The sequence below is a fragment of the Sorex araneus genome, chromosome 2 (assembly GCF_027595985.1).
Source record: "Sorex araneus isolate mSorAra2 chromosome 2, mSorAra2.pri, whole genome shotgun sequence".
Classification (NCBI taxonomy): Eukaryota; Metazoa; Chordata; class Mammalia; order Eulipotyphla; family Soricidae; genus Sorex; species Sorex araneus.
The window spans coordinates 89,105,125-89,125,578 of record NC_073303.1 but is presented as its reverse complement, the minus strand read 5'-3'; the positions used below and the strand labels follow the sequence as shown (position 1 = coordinate 89,125,578).

The window sequence follows — 20,454 nt, the reverse complement described above, 5'->3', positions numbered from 1 at the left end:
TTTATTTTCCCTCTCCCAAGGAGATACAGTAAAGACAAGGTATTAGATAGGATTCTGTTAAGCTTACCACTACTATCATGAAGCAAGGCCCAAAACACAATTTTAATGGAATAGATTATTTTTGTCATCAATTATTAGGTTACTGATTAGCATTTTGTAGTAAGGTGAAGGTGAAACGAAGAATCAGAAGAGTTTGTTCTTTGAAGCATTGGACAATTATGCTTACCATATTCCCATAAATCATTTATGCAAATAGGTGGGTGGAGCAGAAGGGATTATAATTTATAACCAAACATATATCTTGAGGATCAAAACATTCTTGGATTAGCAGTTAATTGCTAATTTTTGTTGTGCTAATTAGAAAAATCTTTGATACAAATTTACACTAAGAAATGCGGTTTTCTCATGAGTGAATATACACATGAAAGAATAAATGAATACATGCAGACATGAGCAGATTCGTTTATGGAAAATAAGTTCCACGCACATGATGCTTTTTCCCGTAGTTGTGGCAGACTAAATTGACAGTGAAGACCACCACCTGCACCGCCCTTTATCAAAGAGGAAGATGGGAGAGGGACGTGTACTGTAGCTAAAAGTGTTCCAACAATTAGGCATATATTTCATCCTTTATCGCTAGTGTTACCAAGAGAACTAGCATTTGCAGTCAGCACATCTTGAAATTCTAGACAAACTTTTACTCTCCCTCTCATTCACAGGGTTTTCAAGCAAATTAATAAGAACTGCTCTAGCAGAAATTGTTCAAATATTTGTCCCTCTAATTATCACTTACAAATACTGGTTTCAATACCTTTTAAATAGCACTTCTTTCTTCTTGAGAAAAGGACTGAGGACCTCATTTTTGTTAGAATGCACTTTTTAATTTTTAAATATTCTTTTGTAGTGACACCCAGCTGTGCTCACAGATAACTTCTGGCTTTGAGCTCAGGCATCAGTCCTGGCAGGACTTAAGAAACCACATGGGGTGCCAGGGATTGAGACTGGGTTGGCCACGTGTGAGGCAATTGCCCAGCCACTGTACAATTTTTCTAGTCCCAAAAAGCCTTTATTTTATGATCATCCTGGATCTGTGCTGTGAATCTTGAGTCCAGGGCACAAAAGACAGAGGACTAATGGCATCCTGAATTCTTGAAGTGAACCTAAGAATGTATATTACGGCTCATACCATAATCCTATTGCAGTTCCTGGGTGGATGCTTGAAGAATCGTTATCTTCTTAGGAAATTTTTATCCTTAGTTAGAAATTTTCCAAAAATATATAAACAAGATCCCATGACAGGTCTCCTTCAAGCCTACAGAGTATATTTTCAATATATCATAAAGGCAAATACTCATAATTCTGACTTCTTGGGATATTTTTAAACACACACCCACTGCAAATCATTCAAAAACCACATGTCAAATATAGCAAGTGACTTTTCTGTTTTAATATTTTTGTCATTTGCAGTCATAAGAAATACCAAATATGTTGAAGAAGAATGGATAAATACGTGTAGGCATCGCACATGTAGTTTATTTGCAATACATCTCCTAATCGATTACTTTCATCTCAAGAACTGTATAAAGAAATATTAATGGTAATCTATTTATTCAAAAGACTGTTAAATGGATGGCTATAATTCATATAGCATACATAAGTACCTAAAGATTTGTCAACTCACTGAACACAATTCAGTTATGGTCACTGTCACTGTCACTGTCATCCCATTGCTCATCAATTTGCTCGAGCAGGCACCAGTACGTCCCCATTGTAAGACTTCTTGTTACTGTTTTTGGCATATTGAATATGCCATGGGTAGCTTGCCAGGCTCTGCCGTGTGAGCAGGATACTCTCAGTAGCTTGCTGGGCTCTCTGAGAGGGACGTAGGAATCGAACCCCGCTTGGTCTCGTGCAAGGCAAACGCCCTACCTGCTGTGCTATCGCTCCAGCATAAAAATCCATAAAGTCAAATTACCAAACATATGCAAAAATTTTCTAGGACTGAAAGATGGCCATAGTATGTGTTTTACCCACACTGAAGATGGCATAGTATGTGTTTTATCCCCAATCCTACAAACCCGCATTTGGGGTTTGTACTTAGAGAAAACACCAAGTTACATATAATTTCATTTGAATTATTTAGGGATTGCCATAGATGTTTAAAAACACATAAGGGTCAATTTTTTTTAAAAGATGAAGAGACACTGTGCTTTCAGTAGAGGTGGATGACTCACTGTACTCTAACGTGGAGCATGAGAGCTGAGTTCTTAGAATCTGGAGACCAGAGTGAGAACTGTCCTTTGAACCTTAAGAGTGTTCTCTACCCCTTTGAGTCAGCTCAGATGCAAAGTTTTCCTTTTGTTTTGTTTCTTTTGTTTTGTTGTGCCAGGAATAAATCCCTAGGCTTCACAAGTGTTCTGAGCAAGGCAAGTGCTCTCAGCTATATCCATGACCACTAGGGATGACCACGACACTGTTCATCATTTGCCTGTCTGCTTTAATATGGCCTCTAAAGAAAGGCCACTTTTTTAAAAAGCCGAGGTGACAAATCCTCAAGTCCATGGATTTTCCTTGAGCCCTTTGAAGGTCTATAAAGGAGCTCTAGCCATGGTATTTAAGATGAAAGAACACTGTATTGGTAAGACTAGGCCAATCCTGAACTCTCTCTGAGATATTTATTTTCCTCCATCTATAATCCCTAACCAAGCACCTTCCAAATTGCCTAATCATGATTTAGGATTGTGGGGATCAGGTATCTAATAACCCAGATACTGCTCTTAGCTAGTTCAGATGTTAGCAGCATCTTATTCTACTGTCTGCTCACAGGCACCACCCCAAAGAACTGTAAGTGTGTAAATGCATACACTAATACACATACTAAATACCCCCCACGCATTAGATACATACCACACACATATCAACATATCACATACATACATCACTGAAATACATAACACACATTATCTATATACCAACCATATGCCACATTCACCACATACAATACACAGAGCACATATACCACAGTAAAAATACCATATAAACATACCAGTCATACCACATGAGCTTACACACACACACACACACACACACACACACACACACACGTGCACGCGCACATCTTCGTCTTCTCTTCTATCTACTTATTGCATTCTGACCCTAAGTCAAATTTCTGCTATAGTACTGAGAGTCCTGAGCTATAAGAAGACCCAGTGATCTTTAAGGGAAACCCATAAATAAGGTTCCTGGGGAGGCTCTGACATGGACACACAATCATATAAATCTAGCACTCAAAATTCTCACACCCATAGCAGCTATCTACACTAACTGCATGCTGATTGTCATGAGTTTCCCTTTCAGATCTACTCTCACAGTTTTCCACCAACTCGTAGCTCAGGAAGACTGATGTTGACAGATGGCTGTAACCAGACTTCTTGCTTCTGGCTTTGTGTAGGGCTCAGAAATTAGGAAATATTATATATATATGTACATATACATATATATGTAGATATATAGGGGCTGGAGAAATAGTACAGCAGGTAGGGCGTTTGTCTTGCGCGCAGCTGACCCGGGTTCGATTCCTATGTCTCTCTCGGAGAGCCCGGCAAGCTACCAAGAGTATCGCGCCCGCATGGCGGAACCTGTCAAGCTACCCTTGATGTATTCAATGTGCCAAAAACAGTAACAACTAGTCTTACAATGGAGACGTTACTGGTGCCTGCTCGAGCAAATCAACGAGCAACGGGATAACAGTGATACAGTGACAATGATACAGTGATAGGTATATCAGAGTTCTAAAGGAAGCGGGAAGAGAGTGGAGAGAGCAAGGCAGCGGAAAGAAGGGCAAAAATATTTGTGTACTGGCCTCCCTTGCTCCCAGCCAGGACAGATTAGACCGTATTCACATCCCTGTTCCCTAGGCCGGGGTGTCCATTGGGCTCTCTCCCCAAGCCACCCTCCTCCCTCACTTCCTCTTCTCTGTCCTATAGGAGATAGGATCTTCATAGGTTCCATTTCCACCATTTGTCACCCTCCTCCCTGGAGTCCTCAAACTCTTCCTTGACCCTTTCAAAGAGCCCTATTCTAGTGTACATGTTTGTTTCCTGCTGGAGATCTAGTCTCTGTGTTCCACAGGCTTCAGATCCCAAACACTCCCAATATACCATGTGAAATTACAAAGACGATGGGAAAAAAGCACGGTCCATACCTGAATGCCAGGTTTTCCAGGAAGACCATCCAACCCTCTCTCTCCTGGCTCTCCCTAGAAGGAGTAGAAAGAACAGTGAACCTCAGCCTTAACTCTTTTTTTATTATTTCTTTTTTTTATTAATTTATTTTTTTAATTGAATCACCATGTGGAAAGTTACAAAGCTTTCAGGGTTAAGTCTCAGTTACACAATGCTCAAACACCCATCCCTTCACCAGTGCACATATTCCACCACCAAGAACCACAATAAACCTCCCCCCTACCTCCCAGCCCCCCAGCCCCCCACCCCGCCTGTGTAGCCGATAAATTTCACTTTACTTTCTCTTTACTTTGATTACTCTTAAGACATGATGAACTCGCAAGGAAGGAACCACTAGGTGGTGCCGAGCTCCTGCAATTTTGCCTGTTTGCCCACCATGGTGACCAAAGTGGTCTGCATACCACCTCCCACGTGCCATAGTCAGGGGCCAGATTTTTATTTATTTTTAAAAGTGTGATTGAGTGAAAGTGAATCTCTCATTGACAAATTTAGGTGAAAGAAAATATTGGGAAAAAATTGTGTTTTTTTCTTCACTTTTCTTGCAGGGGCAGCACCAACGCACAGCCCAAAGGCGCTTTGGGAGCCTCCTGTCAGTGCTTGGCTGGGCTCTGTGGGCCTGACACTGTTGAGCCTGTTGATGCTGAGAACACCAGCGTCAAACCTGATGGTGCTGGCAATACCCAGCACTACTCATAGAAGTATTTGGTGCTGGGGATCAAAGCCAAGGCCTCATGCACGCAGGTCTCCACTCCAGACCTTTGTACTGTCTCTTCATCCCCACAAAAGTACTTTCTTGAGAAGAAAAAATATTTGGCTAGACTTTACGCTTTGGCTTGGAAGATAAGGGAAACAGACGGAGAATAATGCCCCTGAAATTAATCCCAGTCCATTTTTGTTTTGTACTTGGTAATGAAAGGATGGCTTTTGACATAAATTTATCATACAGGTTTATGGATGTTATTATTACATTCACAAGTTGTCTGAAAAGATACTAGTATGCACAGTTCAGTTAATATATGATAAATGTCAATACAATTTGCTGGCTAAAAATATTGCATAGTTTGTCCTTGTTCATTTAAAGTTTGAAAAGAATTTGCATCCCAATTTCAGAATATTTTACTTATGGGTCTTCAGGGTACTATTATCTAAGTCACACCAGCATCTTTTATTATTGCTTGATTGCTGGAGATACCGTGATTTACAATATTCTGAATTATGGTTTCATATCTATATAATTCCAACACCACACCCATCACCAGAGTACCCACCTCTCTTGCCTAATGTCACTAAGTATGTTTATAAAAAACATTTTATTGTGCACTGGTGGAGGCATGGGTACTCAATCATTTTATGACTGAAACATAATCACAAAACTCTGTAAGTCTGTAACTGCACATCATGGTGATTCATTAAAAAAATATAAAAAATTCTAAAAAGAAAAGCACCTTATTATATTAGAAAAGCATTTGAATTTTTTTAATTCTTAAAAGTAAATAAACACACATTTCAACAATAATTTTAACATTCAGGTTTCCAAAACCTCCTCACTCACCTAAGTATAAAGTATTCATATAACATTGTATGTCCAAATATTACCAAGTGCTAATCTGCCAATAGTGAAAATCTCTTTGGTGCATGTGCTTGGGTTCCCAGACTCATACTGCATGCATGAATGTCACCAACCTTGTGTCCTGGCAGGCCTGGTGGCCCATTTAGTCCATCCTTTCCAGGTGACCCCTGGGCCAAGAGGGAAAAGCAAAGAGAGAAATTAATGTTACATCCAGGGAAGCTCTAAGTCCCATTACCTCCACCCAAAAGTTGATTTTTTCAATCAGAAGCTGGTAGAGGCAGCCCTTCTGTTTTTACCAGAGTTCTTCTATGAGACTAGGTTTGTTTATCCCTTCTGTTGCAATGGGAATAGGTCACATTCTAGGTGGCCTCTACTTCCAGTGACCTGCAGACGCTTGTGAGTAAGAAGGGGCAGAATCTGGCAATTCAGGCAGACCCATGTGAAAGTCCAACTCCCAGAAGTCCCTTAGGAAAGATCAGCCACACACCTCCACTCACTCCTCTCCAGAATCTCCTGCTACCCCTTTCTCCTGACCCATGGCTTTCTTTCCTGCCTATTGTATATTAGTAACTCAAAGGTCAATCAATAAGCATTTGTTGGCATGAAAAATTTCTGCCTTTCATTTCTGATGGCAATGCTGAAGAGCACGATTGAACGCAACCACTCTGAGGGAGAGGACTCTGCTTCTCAAACATAAACATCCTCCCCCACCTTCTCATATGCAGCCAGGAATTACAGCTGTTTCCAGGTAAGCAGAAGGTCCATGCTCCGAAGAGGGTAATGTGAACCCACAAGGGTCCTGACCCACCTCCAGTCTCTTCCCACTTACTATCCCAGGCTTGCTCCTTCTTATGCTTTGAATTTTTTTTTGTGGGGGGGTCACACCCAGCAATACTCATGGGTTGCTCCTGGCTCTACACTCAGGAACTCCTTCTGGCTGTGCTTGGGGGATCATATGGGATGCTGGGAATCAAACCCTGGTCAGCCACGTGCAAAGCAAAGGACCTACCCACTGTGCTGCTGCTCTAGCCCCTTGCTTTGAATTTTTTACATTCTTGCAAGTAAATAAGAATTTGTCCCCTAATTGGTGTATCAAATAGACATGCCCTCACCATAGGAAGTAGCAAAGAAATCCTTTGCCCTGGCAGAATATTCCAATAGGTTATTGTTTTGCAAGCTATGTGTTATTTACAAATTAATTTATTAAGAAGGCCTATGATTATTCTGCCCATTCCAAGGCCCTGTCACCTAACTACAGGCTCTGTAATCTCACTGCATCTCCTAATTGAGCTGATAAGCTATTGAAAGTCTACCTTCCCAGAGCTGGGAGTCAAGGCCCAGGGTGGACCAGTGAAAAGCTCTTTTGGGGTGCTAAGAGCACTCTGACCAATGGGAGCATTTTTCTGTTTTTGATCTCCACCTGGCAGTGCTCAAAGTCTACTCCTGTATCAGTCCTCAGAGATTGCTTCTTGGGGTTGTTGGCATGACCATATGGTGCCAGTGATCAAACCTGGGGCCTCTGCATGCAAAGCATGTACTTATCCCAGATGCACTAGCGCTCTGGTCTCTGAAAACATTATCTTGATGTGAAAATATAAAATCTAACCTTTAAACCCTTAATAAGTAATATCCTCTCCTTTCAGACCATAAATGCGGTTGGCTGCCTTTGCTCTGAACACAACACTCTCCACACTCCCAAGTGTCCATGTTAATATAGATACTTGTGATGATTTCATTAGATCAGATACAACTGTCCATGTGGTAAACTTCAGGTGGCACTGCTATTCAAAGGAAATGTTTGTTGGTGGTAGAGTAGTTGATCTACACTTACAGGTTTGCATAAACATACCTGAAGGTGTACACCACAAAACTGGATTTATACCTGATAACTTTATGCATATTATGCCCTGGGGTGATACATTTTAGAATGCTGCATCCTAAAACTCATGTTTTCAGTTTCCCAGCTGTGCTCTGCACAACCCATCACTGTCCAGAATCCATCAGGATCCAGTACTATGACTTTTCATAATCTTTGTCTTTCCCACTGAAGGCTCCATCAAAGAGAAGCACTGAAAAGGAAATTCCTTCAAGGAACACTTCTTGGTCTGCACCCTGAGGTCTGTGATGATCAGTCCGGTAATACAATATCAGGGGTGCACATGCCACAAAGAGAACTACAGGAGAAATTGGCAGGAGACACAACCAGCTCGAATAAGGCAATTAAAGTGCGCTATGTCCAGGCATTAAAAATTACTGATCTCTATCTTCAAAGCTTAGAGGAAATGAGAAGGTTCAGTTTCTCCAAGATGATCTTGGATTTGGAATAAGAGAGCAGCATCAGGGTAAGAACAAGAAAAAACATTGGTAGGTTTTACTAGACTTTGGCTCATACCCCAACATCTTTTACTGTTTGTAGCTGTCCTGTATGGACAAGGAGTCACACTTTAAATAGAAAAAGAACTAGGAATTTGTCTGCAGACAATAAGAATAAGATGGTATCTTGGGACACAGTATTCCCAATTGTCACTGCAGCTATGGATGTGTGTGTGTGTCTGTGTGTGTGTGTCTGTGTGTGTAACTCCCGGGAGATAGAGCCCAGCAAAACCACCACAGGAAGATGGGCCTTTGGTCTGTACAACTTTAAAAGAGAAAGTATGAAGAGTCACGGTTCTAAAAACCCATCACCTGGAAGGACCAACCACTCCCAACACAGTAATTGAAAACAAAAAGAATGTAATAGGAAGTTTCAAGACACTCACAGCCTCCCCAGGATGTCCAGGTTTTCCTGGGAAGCCAATTTCTCCAGGCAGACCCTGAAAGCAATCACACAAAATGGTTAATTTCACCTTTTAATACTCTTTAAGCATAATGATACTCTTTAAAGCATAATACTCTTTCTCCCGGTGCTATTCCTGACCCAGCGGCTAAAATACAACTCAAAGGAACTGGTCATCCTTAATGTGGAATACTGCAAAACCCAGTATTTCCATGGTGCAAATGCTGGCAAGTCCAGGTCTAGCTGATCTGCAGTCAGAGGATCCCATCCCATTCTTTCTACCCTGGCAGGATGGATGGGATTCTTTTCTCTGCTGAGGACTATGTCCTCACTCTCCTCTCGTGAGCAGAATTTTCCCAACCGTATCTGAAGTTAGGGAGGGAAAATAACACACTTCTTCCCTGGCCCTCTGTGCATCTCACAGTCAAACTACAAGCTACTTAAAAATACCAAAATGGACAACACCAGCCAAAAATACGTATTGCAACATTTCCCTAGAGGCAGCCAACTAGCTTTGGTGGGAACACTCAAGTGAGAGTATTCATTTAAGGAGCTCAAGAGACTTGGACTTCCAGAGCTTGGGGGTAACTCTAAGTGAAGCATCTCCTTATTTCTAAAAGCTTTGTTCTGGTCTTATACAAAGTATACACAAGTTTCCATACACAGGGATACTTATGGATTCCACAAGTTCTGAGGCCTCCATCTACCCTAGTAAAAGAAAACTAAGGCCAGTCTTACCGGTGGGCCCGCAGGTCCAGGGGGTCCTGGGATACCTGGGGGTCCTGGAGGGCCCTGTAAAGAGAAAACACAGGGTATATTACAAGTGTATATGGGTAAGCCTCTAGATGGCTTTGTGTCTAAAATGCTTGAGTATTTAAAATAAATATATATTCGTGCAGGTATATACACAATATACCTATGAACAAAAATCTTCAATAATAGAATCTTGGAGCCTTAGCCAGGATTGTGTTTCCTGGGATGAATAAAAATGGTTCTCTCACCTAAACCTGATTCTGAAAAAGTCAATTTAAGCCAACAATTAGTCCTTGTAAGAGCTCCTCTACTGACTCTATGGAGAGTAATCCTTTCCTCTCCCATTTTATTCTTCTCTGTTCCTTCAAGAAGCATTAGTTAGAAAGAAACCAATGTAGTGACATAGGCTTCAGATATAGGTGTACAGCACTAGAAGGCCACACTATATATGCTTTGTTATGGTCACTACCAGATTCTAATTTTTATCCATAAACTTGACTTTTCTTGATTTGTCCATGACTATTTTCCCATCTTTTCTGGTGATCACTTTTTTTTCTTATTGTGCAATTCTTTGTATCGTTTCATCTTATTATTAACCATATATGAGTAAAATCTTATATCTTTCTCAGTCTGACTTATTTAACTAAGAATAATATCCTCTAAATTCATTCATGTTGTTGCAAGTGGCAAGCAAATAATTGTGATAGATAAGTAGTATTCCATTACACACACACATATGTATGTATTCTCTGTCTGCTATTTTAGCACTTCAATTGAATACTATAAATTAGCTTAATTTTAAATCAAATTGATGTAACTCTTAATATCTTTATTAGTCACAGCAATTGCTGCATAGAAAGATTTACAGAAAAATAGTGGCTGGAAAGATAATGAGAAGTTAAAATGCATGCCTTGCATGTGGCCAACCCCAGGTAGCTCCCACTAATTATGTTCCCTAAGTAAGACTGAGTACAACTCTAGAGCACCCCCAGCAGAGCCCAGGAAATTCCTGATACTGTAGGCCTAAACACTGCATCTTTGCACCCAAGCATTAAAATGCTGCCGGAGCTGGCTATCAAATCCTGGTCTACTTCATGCTAAATAGGTGACTGATGTCGTCTCTCAGGCCCTTATTCTCCCCAACTACATAAACAAAGATGGAGCCTTTTCATATCAGAGAGGAATGGATTAGCAAGAGTGTGTGAACAAGCCCAACACAGAGGAATCTCGCACAAGAGGAACTTCACTCTCTTTTCTTATTAATTAAATATAATATTGAGATAGCCTACTAATCTGAACATTAGTGAGAGACAAATTAGTCAATAGATTTAAATGTTAACAACAGAATAATGACTAAGTATTACTAATAGAAACAACTAAATAATGAGTGTACTTATTAATTAACTGATCAGTCCAATTATTATTAACAAAACATTTGATAATTCTAATGTGTCAGATGACTAAATAGCACTTTAATGTGCTTGGCAATTGTAATGATGACACATAAATCACGAATTCGCTTAATTACCATTTAATAGGGGGAATGGCAAACAATTAGTCCCAGAAACTACCTAGTTCCAACTGGAGATTTATGAGTTAGAAGGAATTCGATGATGCGTAACATTTGTTTACATAAATTAACATGCCAGTAATATTCCCAGTACGATTTACTTGCTTTTTGAAATATTTTTCATAAATGGTGAGTCTTCCTCTGGCTCGCAGAGGAAGATCTGTTATGACTATTCTATCTTAGGGAACTTCTCCATAGATATTCAGTCTTGAATATCTAATATTCAAGACCTCTGGTTCAGCTGCCCCCTTGTCCCAGCTATGTTCCTCCTTTACCAAGGAATCACAGTCCTTCCCAACTATAGCACCATACACACAGACTTTGTATAAACCCCTGACCAGACCAGACACAACTTTCTATTTCTTTCTAACAGATTGTCACAATATGGGAGCCACCACTTACAAGCCACCACCTATACTCATGTTACTCTACATTTATTGTCTCAAGAAAGAGACACCAATTGTAACTTAAGGAAGCTAGCTGCTCTGGAGCTTTGCTTAGTTTGAAAATATGCTGGCTAGGGGGATTACCTCATAGCTGGAAGCCTGCTTCATGAACGGAGGGGAGAAGGCAGATGGAATAGAGAAGGGATCACTAAGAAAGTGATGGCTGGAGGAACCAGTCGGGATGGGAGATGCATGCCGAAAGTAGATAGTGGACCAAGCATGATGACCTCTCACTGTCTGTGTTGCAAGCTATAATGCCCAAAATTAGAGAGAGAGTATGGGGAATATTGTCTGCCATAGAGGCAGGGGGAGGGTGGAAAGGGGGTATACCCAGGATATTGGTGGTGGGAATGTGCACTGGTGGAGGGATGGGTGTTTGGTCATTGTGAGATTGTAACCCAAACATGAAAGCTTATAACTATCTCACGGTGATTCAGTACAATTTTTTATAATGCAAGAAAAAAAAGAAAATATGCTGGCTAGTCCCATTATAAACAGTGCTTATTACACTTTGCTCTATTTCTCTTTTGTTCACTGTATCACTATCATCCTGTTCTTCGTCGATTTACTCGAGCAGGCACCAATAATGTCTCTATTACACTCAGCAGCCTCTCCTTACTTATCCTTCCCAACAACTGGAGGCTCTTTCAGGGTCAGGGGAATGAGACCTATCATTACTGTTATCATTAATGTTTTTAGCATATCGAATATGCCATGGGTATTATTTTCTCTTTTGTTGCTTTAAAAAAAATTTATCACCTTGACTTACATAGTTACAAAGTTATTAATGATTAAGTCTTCAGGCATACAATATTCCAAGGCCACTCTCCACAGAAGTGCCTACTTCCCTCTACCAATGTCCCTAGTTTTTCTCCAATTTTTCAATGGGATAAGCATTGTTTTTTTCATAGGCAACTCTAAAAAAGGAATGCAATTATTTATGAACAGAACAGACATAAACAGAATGCCTGACAATGGCAGAAACCAAACATGAATATCTTTTCCATTATTTCATTAGAGAAGGCAATTCTAATATAGATTTTGCTTCAATACCAGCAATCATGGTGTTCAAATTAGTAGAGAGATTCTCTTCTGTATCCTTAGAGAAGCAAGTGTTTGTCAGTTTTTCTTTGAAAATTCACCACAGGAGTTTTTCTTTATCTGTACATTTTTAGCCCTCTATGAGCCTAATTAGTGATTGTCTAGATTTCTTGTCCTAGGTATGCACCCAGTTTATGGTGGGTACTAAATAAATGTCTCCTAAATGAATCAATGAATCAATGAATCAATAAATCAATGAACAAAAACAGGATAGCAAGTAGGAAAAAAAACAGGTGAAGTTCCAAAAATTAGTGAAGAGAATGAGAAGAGATAGGCAGATATCCTCCATAGAAATGCAGTCTCTCCATAGTAAAAATGACACATGTGCCTATATATTCATTGCAGCACTGTTCACATAGCCAAAATATGGAAACAACCCGAGTGCCCTAAAACAGATGACTGGTTAAAGAAACTTTGGTACATCTACACAGTGAAATACTATGCAGCTGTTAGGAGAGATGCAGTAATGAAATTTGCTTGTAAATGGATAAACATGGAGAGTATCATGCTAAGTGAAATGATTCAGAAAGAGAGGGACAGACATAGAGGGACTGCACTCATTTTTGGAGTGTAGGGTAGCATCACATGAGGCTGACACCCAAGGATGATAGATACAAGGGTCAGGGGGATTGCCGCATAGCTAGAAGACTGCTTCATGAGCAGAGGGGAGAAGGCAAATGAAATAGAGAAGGGATCACTAAGAAAATGATGGCTGGAGGAACCAGTCCGGATGGGAGATGAATGCTGAAAGTAGATAATGGACCAAACATGATGAACTCTCAGCGTCTGGTTGCAAGCTATTATGCCCCAAAATAGAGAGAGAGTATGGGGAATATTGTCTGCCATAGAGGCAGGTGGAGGGTGGGTAAGGGGGGGTATACCTGGGATATTGATGGTGAGGAATGTGCACTGATGGAGGGATAGGTGTTTGTGGGTTTTTGATCATTGTGAGATTGTAACCCAAACATGAAAGCTTGTAACTATCTCACAGTGATTCCATAAAATTTAAAAAACTTTTTTTTAAAAAATGAAATGAAATCTCTCATTCAATTGACTAAACAGAATGTATGTCCTGCAGGTTGAGATCTGATAAGGGGTATAGCACTGTAGCACTCTCATCCTATTTTTCATCATTCATCAATTTGCTTGAATGAGCACCAGTAATGTCTCCATTGTGAGATTTGTTGTTACTGTTTTTGGCATATTGCCAAATATGCCACGGGTAATTTGCCAGGCTCTGCCATGCTGGTGGGATACTCTCGGTAGCTTGCCGGACTCTCTGAGAGAAATGGAGAAATCGAATCGGGTGGGCCATGTGCAAGGCAAATGTCCTACCCGCTGTGCTATCACTGCAGTCCATAAGGGGTATATTTCAGATATACTAGAAACATTATATTGACTACTTCTGATCTACTGAGATGTCGCACTGTGGGCCTGCCCATTCCTACACCCGTGCTGCGCCAATCCAAGAAAAGGTGGACATGTGACCCTTGAATATTCTTTTTAGAATTTTCATGGAGTAACCACATGATCTGGTCACCACTCTCAAAACTGTCACCTGATTACTGTTTTAATCAGAGACCAATGTTTGAATGGAGGAGAGTATAAAGATATTTCTTACCGGTGGCCCCAGCGGTCCAGGAGTCCCAGGGGAACCCGCGTCACCTTTCTTCCCCTAGGAACCAAAGAAAAAGTCAGAATTAGCAGAAATCCTGGTGTCACCTTGAGGCACTCTATTAATGTATCTCAGTCGTGATATCAGTCTTAATTTCTTAAACTCCCTGATTAACAAAGGCTGCCTTGTTCCCAGAAAGGCTACAGAGAAGAGGTGCAAGTGGAGGAAAAGTATCCAGCTTGCGGGTAAGCTTTGGGAATCAGGTCTGTAATTAGGTGAACTCGGTAACATATGGCCCCAAATATGTTCCAACTTCAAGACCTTCCCATTAGATTTGTTTTTCTTTCTGTCTGCAATCCTCATCCTACAGGTATCTCTATGATTCGACATCTTAAATCAATCTAGTCTCTATTCAAATGCCCCCTTGTACAAAAGCCTTCTCTGGGCAGCATAAGTCAACATACATGCTTTACTGTGCCCTACTCACCCAAACGCATTATTCTTGTTTCTGTCACTGCCATATGTGACATGACTGCTTGTATTCATTTGTTGTCTATCTACCCCTACTGCGTCAAAAAGATCCTGAAAACCACAGGCTATTTCTTGTCTAATGCCATGTCTCTGGGCCCAGAATTTTACTTGCCACATGGTAGAAACTCTATCCTGTCCTAATATCAATATTAGGACCGGAATAAATGAACTGTATGTTTGATCTTGATGTGGCTCTGAATCCTGAAAACAGCAGTGGGAATAACACTGGATATTAAAGTTAAGCAATGTTAGGAAGGGGAGACACAGCTTGGTGATGTAATGACAATATTACTGCAGAGAGACAGTGGCTAGAATTCCCTGGGTCTGTACCCTGAGTTGTGGGACACATTGTGCTAAAAGATACGATGACACTTTGATCAGAAGAGTCTCTGATACAAAGAGAAGTTCAAAATCTAGTCCCCAGTTTCTTTAGAAGTGAGTCAGTGTCTTGAAGGTAATTACTTTCTTTATCCAAATAATCAGTGTATCACTGTCATCCCATTGCTCATTGATTTGCTCGAGCAGGCACCAGTAATGTCTTCATTGTGAGACCTGTTGTTACTGTTTTTAGCATATCAAATATGCTATGGGAAGCTTGCCAGGCTCTGCCGTGCAGACGGTATACCCTCTTGGTAGCTTGGCATCTTGCCAGGCTCTCCAAGAGGGACAGAGGAATCAAACCTGGGTTGGCCGCAGGCTAGGCAAACGCCCTACCCACTGTGCTATCGCTCCAGCCCAACCAAAAAATATGCTGATTAATTCTGGTAAGTGGACTAAGATCTTCTAGCTCTCCCTCCCTCCTCAGAGAATCAAAATTAGACGGAATCAATATCCTACCTAGACAGACTACTCCTTGCATCATTTGTTTCATGGTTATTCCACAGAGTCACTGATTACTGACATGATGAATAAATCATCTTCCCTTAAGAATAATGAAGTGGCCTGGTAAATAATGAGCAGATTTCAGTACCAAGGTCAGCAAAATAACTCCTTAATAAAAGGTGAATGAAACAAGGGTTGATATGTTTGATAGAGAAGAATCAGAAAAAAAATTGTGGTGAAAAATCTCTGGTGGTGACGGTGCATAATAATTTATTAAAATGCCAATTGTGAGGAAAAATAGTATTAGTTTCCCTCCCTCATATAATCTATAGCCTTCCTGAAATATCTACAATATCTCAGCAACAAGCTATTTTCCTGGCTGCTCTGACAGTCTTATGTAATGAAGCTAATATTGCTCCATGAGCACCTAAAATGAGTATAAAACATCTAGGGCTCATAGATGGAATAGAAAGGTGCTTCCACACACAGAATAAAAACAAAATGACCTTGAGAAAAGAAATAGACAAGTCAGAGAGGTGTGGCAAGAAATTCACAATCTTGAATGATAGTGAGTGATAGCACAGTGGGTAAGGCATTACCCTTGCACGCGGCTGACCTGGGTTCAATTCCCAGCATCCCATATGGTAGCCTAAGCACTATTAGGAGTAATTCCAAAGTGCAGAGCCAGTAGTAACTCCTGTGCATTGCCTGCTGTGACCCAAAAAGAAAAAAAAAGGAAAGAAAGAAAAGAAATTCACAATCAAAGCATTGCAGCAAGGCAGCAGTTGCTCCCTAAACTTTTGAAAAAAATATAATCTTTCATGAATCATGTATTATGGGGCATCATACAGAAAAATATTAGGGTGACATCTAAACCTCTCTACCAATCCCAGTGCATGTCTTTATAAATTATCTAACAACAACTCTGAAGCCTCTCTAATACCTCTCAAAACTTCCCTAGCTAAGACTCCAGGGCCCTGACCTTGCTCATCTGCCAAGTTTCTTTTCAGACTTTTTATTGCTTTTGAAGAAAAAAAGAAATTCTGTCTAAAGTATACCTTCTCCTAACATAAGCAGTTCTCTTTACCTAAGACATAATAGCTGAGTTGCTTTATTTGGAAATTGTTCTGCCCTGTGACTCTAACATGCCTTTTCAGCTCTGTTCCCAGTGTCCATGCTTTTTCTCCTAAATAAAACTTCAGTTTGATTCCTAGCTTGACTTCAAGCACCCACTTTAACATTTATGTCCTCATATCTCTGATGACTGGAGAGACAATACAGTGGATAAGGTGTTTTCTTTTCAGGTAACCTTAAGTGTAGAGTAAGAATTAACCCCTGAGCATCACTGGGTATGACCCCAAAACAAAAAAATAATGAAAATAAAATTTTCCTATGACTGTGGAGAATGTGCTCACATAACTGCCTCTGAGATACTGCTCTTCAGATCTCAACTGTCAAAGTTATTTCCTAAGATAGCCCACCATTATTTAGGCAATAATGACTTAAAAATGTAAGTATGCCAGCAAATCATATTTGAGAGATACATCTTCAGGTGCTAAGAGGTAAATTAATTAGAATTAATTAGTTACTAATTAACTAACTAATTACAATTATATAATTCTAAAAAAACCTCTAAGACCTCATATCTCTTCACAACAGGTCTGACTCTAGTGGGGTACTCCTAACAATAATAGTGAGGTTTGTGTTGAAATATTGAATGTAACCAAAGTAAATAGAAAGTAAAGTGAAATTTATCAGTTATAAGGCGGGGAGGGTGCGGGGGGCAGGATGGAGGTGTATTGTGTTTGTGTGTGGGGGGGGGTTTGGGTGGTGGGATATGGGCACTGGTGAAGGGATGGTTGTTTCAGCATTGTATAACTGAGACTTAAGCCTGAAAGCATTGTAATTTTCCACATGGTGATTCAATAAAATAAAATTCTTTAAAAAAAAAAAAACCTCTAAGTAGTTATAAGGACTTGTATATTCAATGAAAAACAATAAATTTTATATATATTCTCTACTCAAACCCTTATTTCTACCTTATTATTCAAAATAATTGTTCTAAATCTAAGGTAGATGAGGAAGGGCATAGTTAATAACCTGAGCCTAGTTTCCTTGTGTGGAAAATTATAGTCATGATAATTGTCTCACTGATAGTAGTTGCACTGCACTGTAGCACTGTTATCCCTTTGTTCATCGATTTGCTCGAGTGGGCACTAGTAATGTCTCCATCATGAGATTTGTTACTGTTTTTGGCATATCAAATATGCCACGGGTAGTTTGCCAGGCTCTGTTGTGCAGGCGGATACTCTCGTTAGCTTGCGAGGCTCTCCCAGAAAGATGGAGAAATCGAATCTGAGTTGGCCACATGCAAGGCAAACGCTCTACCTGCTGTGCTATCGCTCCAGTCCTCTGATAGTAGTAATATAAATAATTCAATATTTGAGAAAGTGATCTATAAAGCGTACTAAAACATGATTTGAAGGAAAAAGTTCATTATAGCAATGAGGAAGAAGTTAATGACTACAGTGATGAAGAAATTATAATTAACAGTTATTTGGGCTCTTCTGAGTTCCTGTAGTGGAAAGAAGTAAGTTTCAAAACTGACCCCACTCAGCAGTACCATAAGTATTAGATTATACCCAAAAGTGCTTAGGTTCTGCCATTGGAAAATGTGTAGTGATGGTTTTCATGGTACCAGTGGTGAAGTTGATGATGGTACTGGTGGCAATAGTGTTAGTAGTGTTGATGACCATCATGGTGCTGGTGATGGTAACGATTGTGGTGATAGCAATTTTGGTGATGGTGAAGTGGACAGTTATGCTGATGGCGGTATACTATCTGCCTACTGCTAATCTCCAGATATCTTTTCCAGCTTTATAATTTAGTCTTACAGGGTCTCAATGTTCAGGTCTTTAATCCACATCATTGTCTTGTCTCTTCCCCCTTTTTTATAACCCAGGTCTGTGAATAATGTCTAGTAGCATCATTCAGAGTGATATTTCAGTTGAAGCTTATGAGTAGAAAATAAGAGTCACTTTGTGATAAAGAGAGATTTAATTTGTCTTAATAAACCACTGTGCGCTGTGTTTTCCTAACTCAGCCAGAGTTCAACTGAAGAAAACTTCTCTGAGACCACACTGACATTCCAATTTGTTTCTGCTCTTTTATTGGAGAATTACTGAATTAGTAATATTCATGGGGTGAAATATAGTTCATATCAAAGAATCAGTGATGGAAGGCTCGTGGTGTTCAAGACATATTTGGCTATTTCCTTCTATCCAATAAAGGCAGCAAGACAAGAGGAGAAACCCTTCTGTGACCCAGTGAATTCTATATGAATACCCACATCTGTTTGCAGTGTGATTAAAGAACAGTGGGGTCCAAATTTTTTAGAGTGAATCCGCAGCAAATCTATGACAACATATATTTCAGTAACTTACAAGATCTCCACACTAAAAGAGATGGCTAATGGTACAGGACAAATTTGGCTGAGTTTCAGACTTCTTCACAATTTCCATCAATTTTTCAGTGTTAACCTGAATGAACCAAAACTTCTAATGAAATGAGTTTAAGTCACTACATCTGGTAAGTGCCTGACCTATTGTTGATGGGATGCTTTTAAGTTTAAGAGTTACAATTTAGATTGTGTGATTTTCCTCCTACTCTGTGCCAATAATTTTATTTTTTTTTTGCTTTTTTTTTGGGGGGGGTCACAACCCAGCGATGCTCAGGGGTTACTCCTGGCTTTACACTTAGGAATTACCCCTGGCGGTGCTTGGGGGACCATATGGGATGCCGGGGATTGAACCTGGGTCGGCCGCGTGCAAGGCAAACGCCCTACCCGCTGTGCTATCGCTCCGGCCCATGTGCCAATAATTTTAATAGGAGTTAAGAAAATATAGTTGAGTATTACTTCTAGTCCATTTTATTGAGGGAAACCAAGAAGGGTATCTAAGCCTAGTGTGTGTCTAAACCCTTTTTTCTTAAAGCATAACACTGAGGTGGGTCTACTTTAAATGAGAACTCAGAAAGCACACGCAATTAACATAAAATGTATGAACAATTGGAGTAGTAGGTGTGATATCATATTTTATGCCACTCCTTGAAGTTCTCTATTTTTCATGCTTTTTTCTCAATACATTACCTCCATAACTATCCATGTCTGGTCAGTTGGGTGAGCTTTCACTTCTCCGTGATTCTGTATACAATGGCTCTGATTACACAGGGGTGTGAGTATATAAGACTCATGAATAACAGAAGAATCACCTTCACGTACCAAATGCAACTAAACATCTAACATATATCGAGTAGATCCTCAATCCTATTCTATGAATAAATATAACTTATCAGTATGCTTCTGATATTTATTTCTAATTCATCATCAACAGAATCATTAATTCTTATTACATTCTAACATGAAGACTAGAGTGGATGGCTAGAGGCATCAGAATTGTAAGACAATTTACTTACACGAAGACCTTGTAAACCAGGATGTCCATAATCGCCTTTTGGACCCATCAGACCCTTTAGAAATAGAAGAAAAGGTTGAAAGGAAGACAATGGTTAAAACAGCATCAATATCAAATAGTATAATTTTCCCTAACCTTCTCAGGAGGAGGAAAACACCATCTTAATTAAGTGGTGAAATTAAGAAAGAAATAACATCCTGTTCTTTCAGATATTTAATACTTTAAAGCAATTTCACTTATTTGATCTAATTACTGAATTCCATAATTGATATCTAAGGTAATAATTACTTTCAAGATGTCTAAAATAAAGACAAAATATTTGCATGTGTACTTGGCAAAAAGAAAACACAAAGGAAGTGTATTGAGCCCAGAAACTACCAGAATCTGTTTGATATTCAAGAAAAGATGAAAGATTCAAATCTCATTGGCAGTTCCATTATTTGGATGCACAATGCATCCTGCTGTTTTCATTAATAGAATGTGATAGTTTTCTTTCAGGGATTGCTAAACACAAACTCAAAAAATGTTATAATTTTTGACATTGTTCACTAAAG

The 20,454-nt window shown here is 39.7% G+C and overlaps 1 protein-coding gene across 1 annotated transcript in view; it reads right to left on the bottom strand.

Annotated features, from left to right (window-relative positions):
- The window catches only part of COL22A1 (collagen type XXII alpha 1 chain), a 259,447-nt gene that overhangs the window by 134,533 nt on the left and 104,460 nt on the right, over nt 1-20,454 (bottom strand). The window contains exons 21-26 of the mRNA XM_004602595.2: nt 19,902-19,955; nt 14,082-14,135; nt 9,329-9,382; nt 8,574-8,627; nt 5,928-5,981; nt 4,205-4,258 (exon numbers count right to left, since the gene is read on the bottom strand). Of these exons, the coding sequence (XP_004602652.2) occupies nt 4,205-4,258; nt 5,928-5,981; nt 8,574-8,627; nt 9,329-9,382; nt 14,082-14,135; nt 19,902-19,955 (324 nt within the window). The remainder of the gene's footprint in view (nt 1-4,204; nt 4,259-5,927; nt 5,982-8,573; nt 8,628-9,328; nt 9,383-14,081; nt 14,136-19,901; nt 19,956-20,454) is intronic.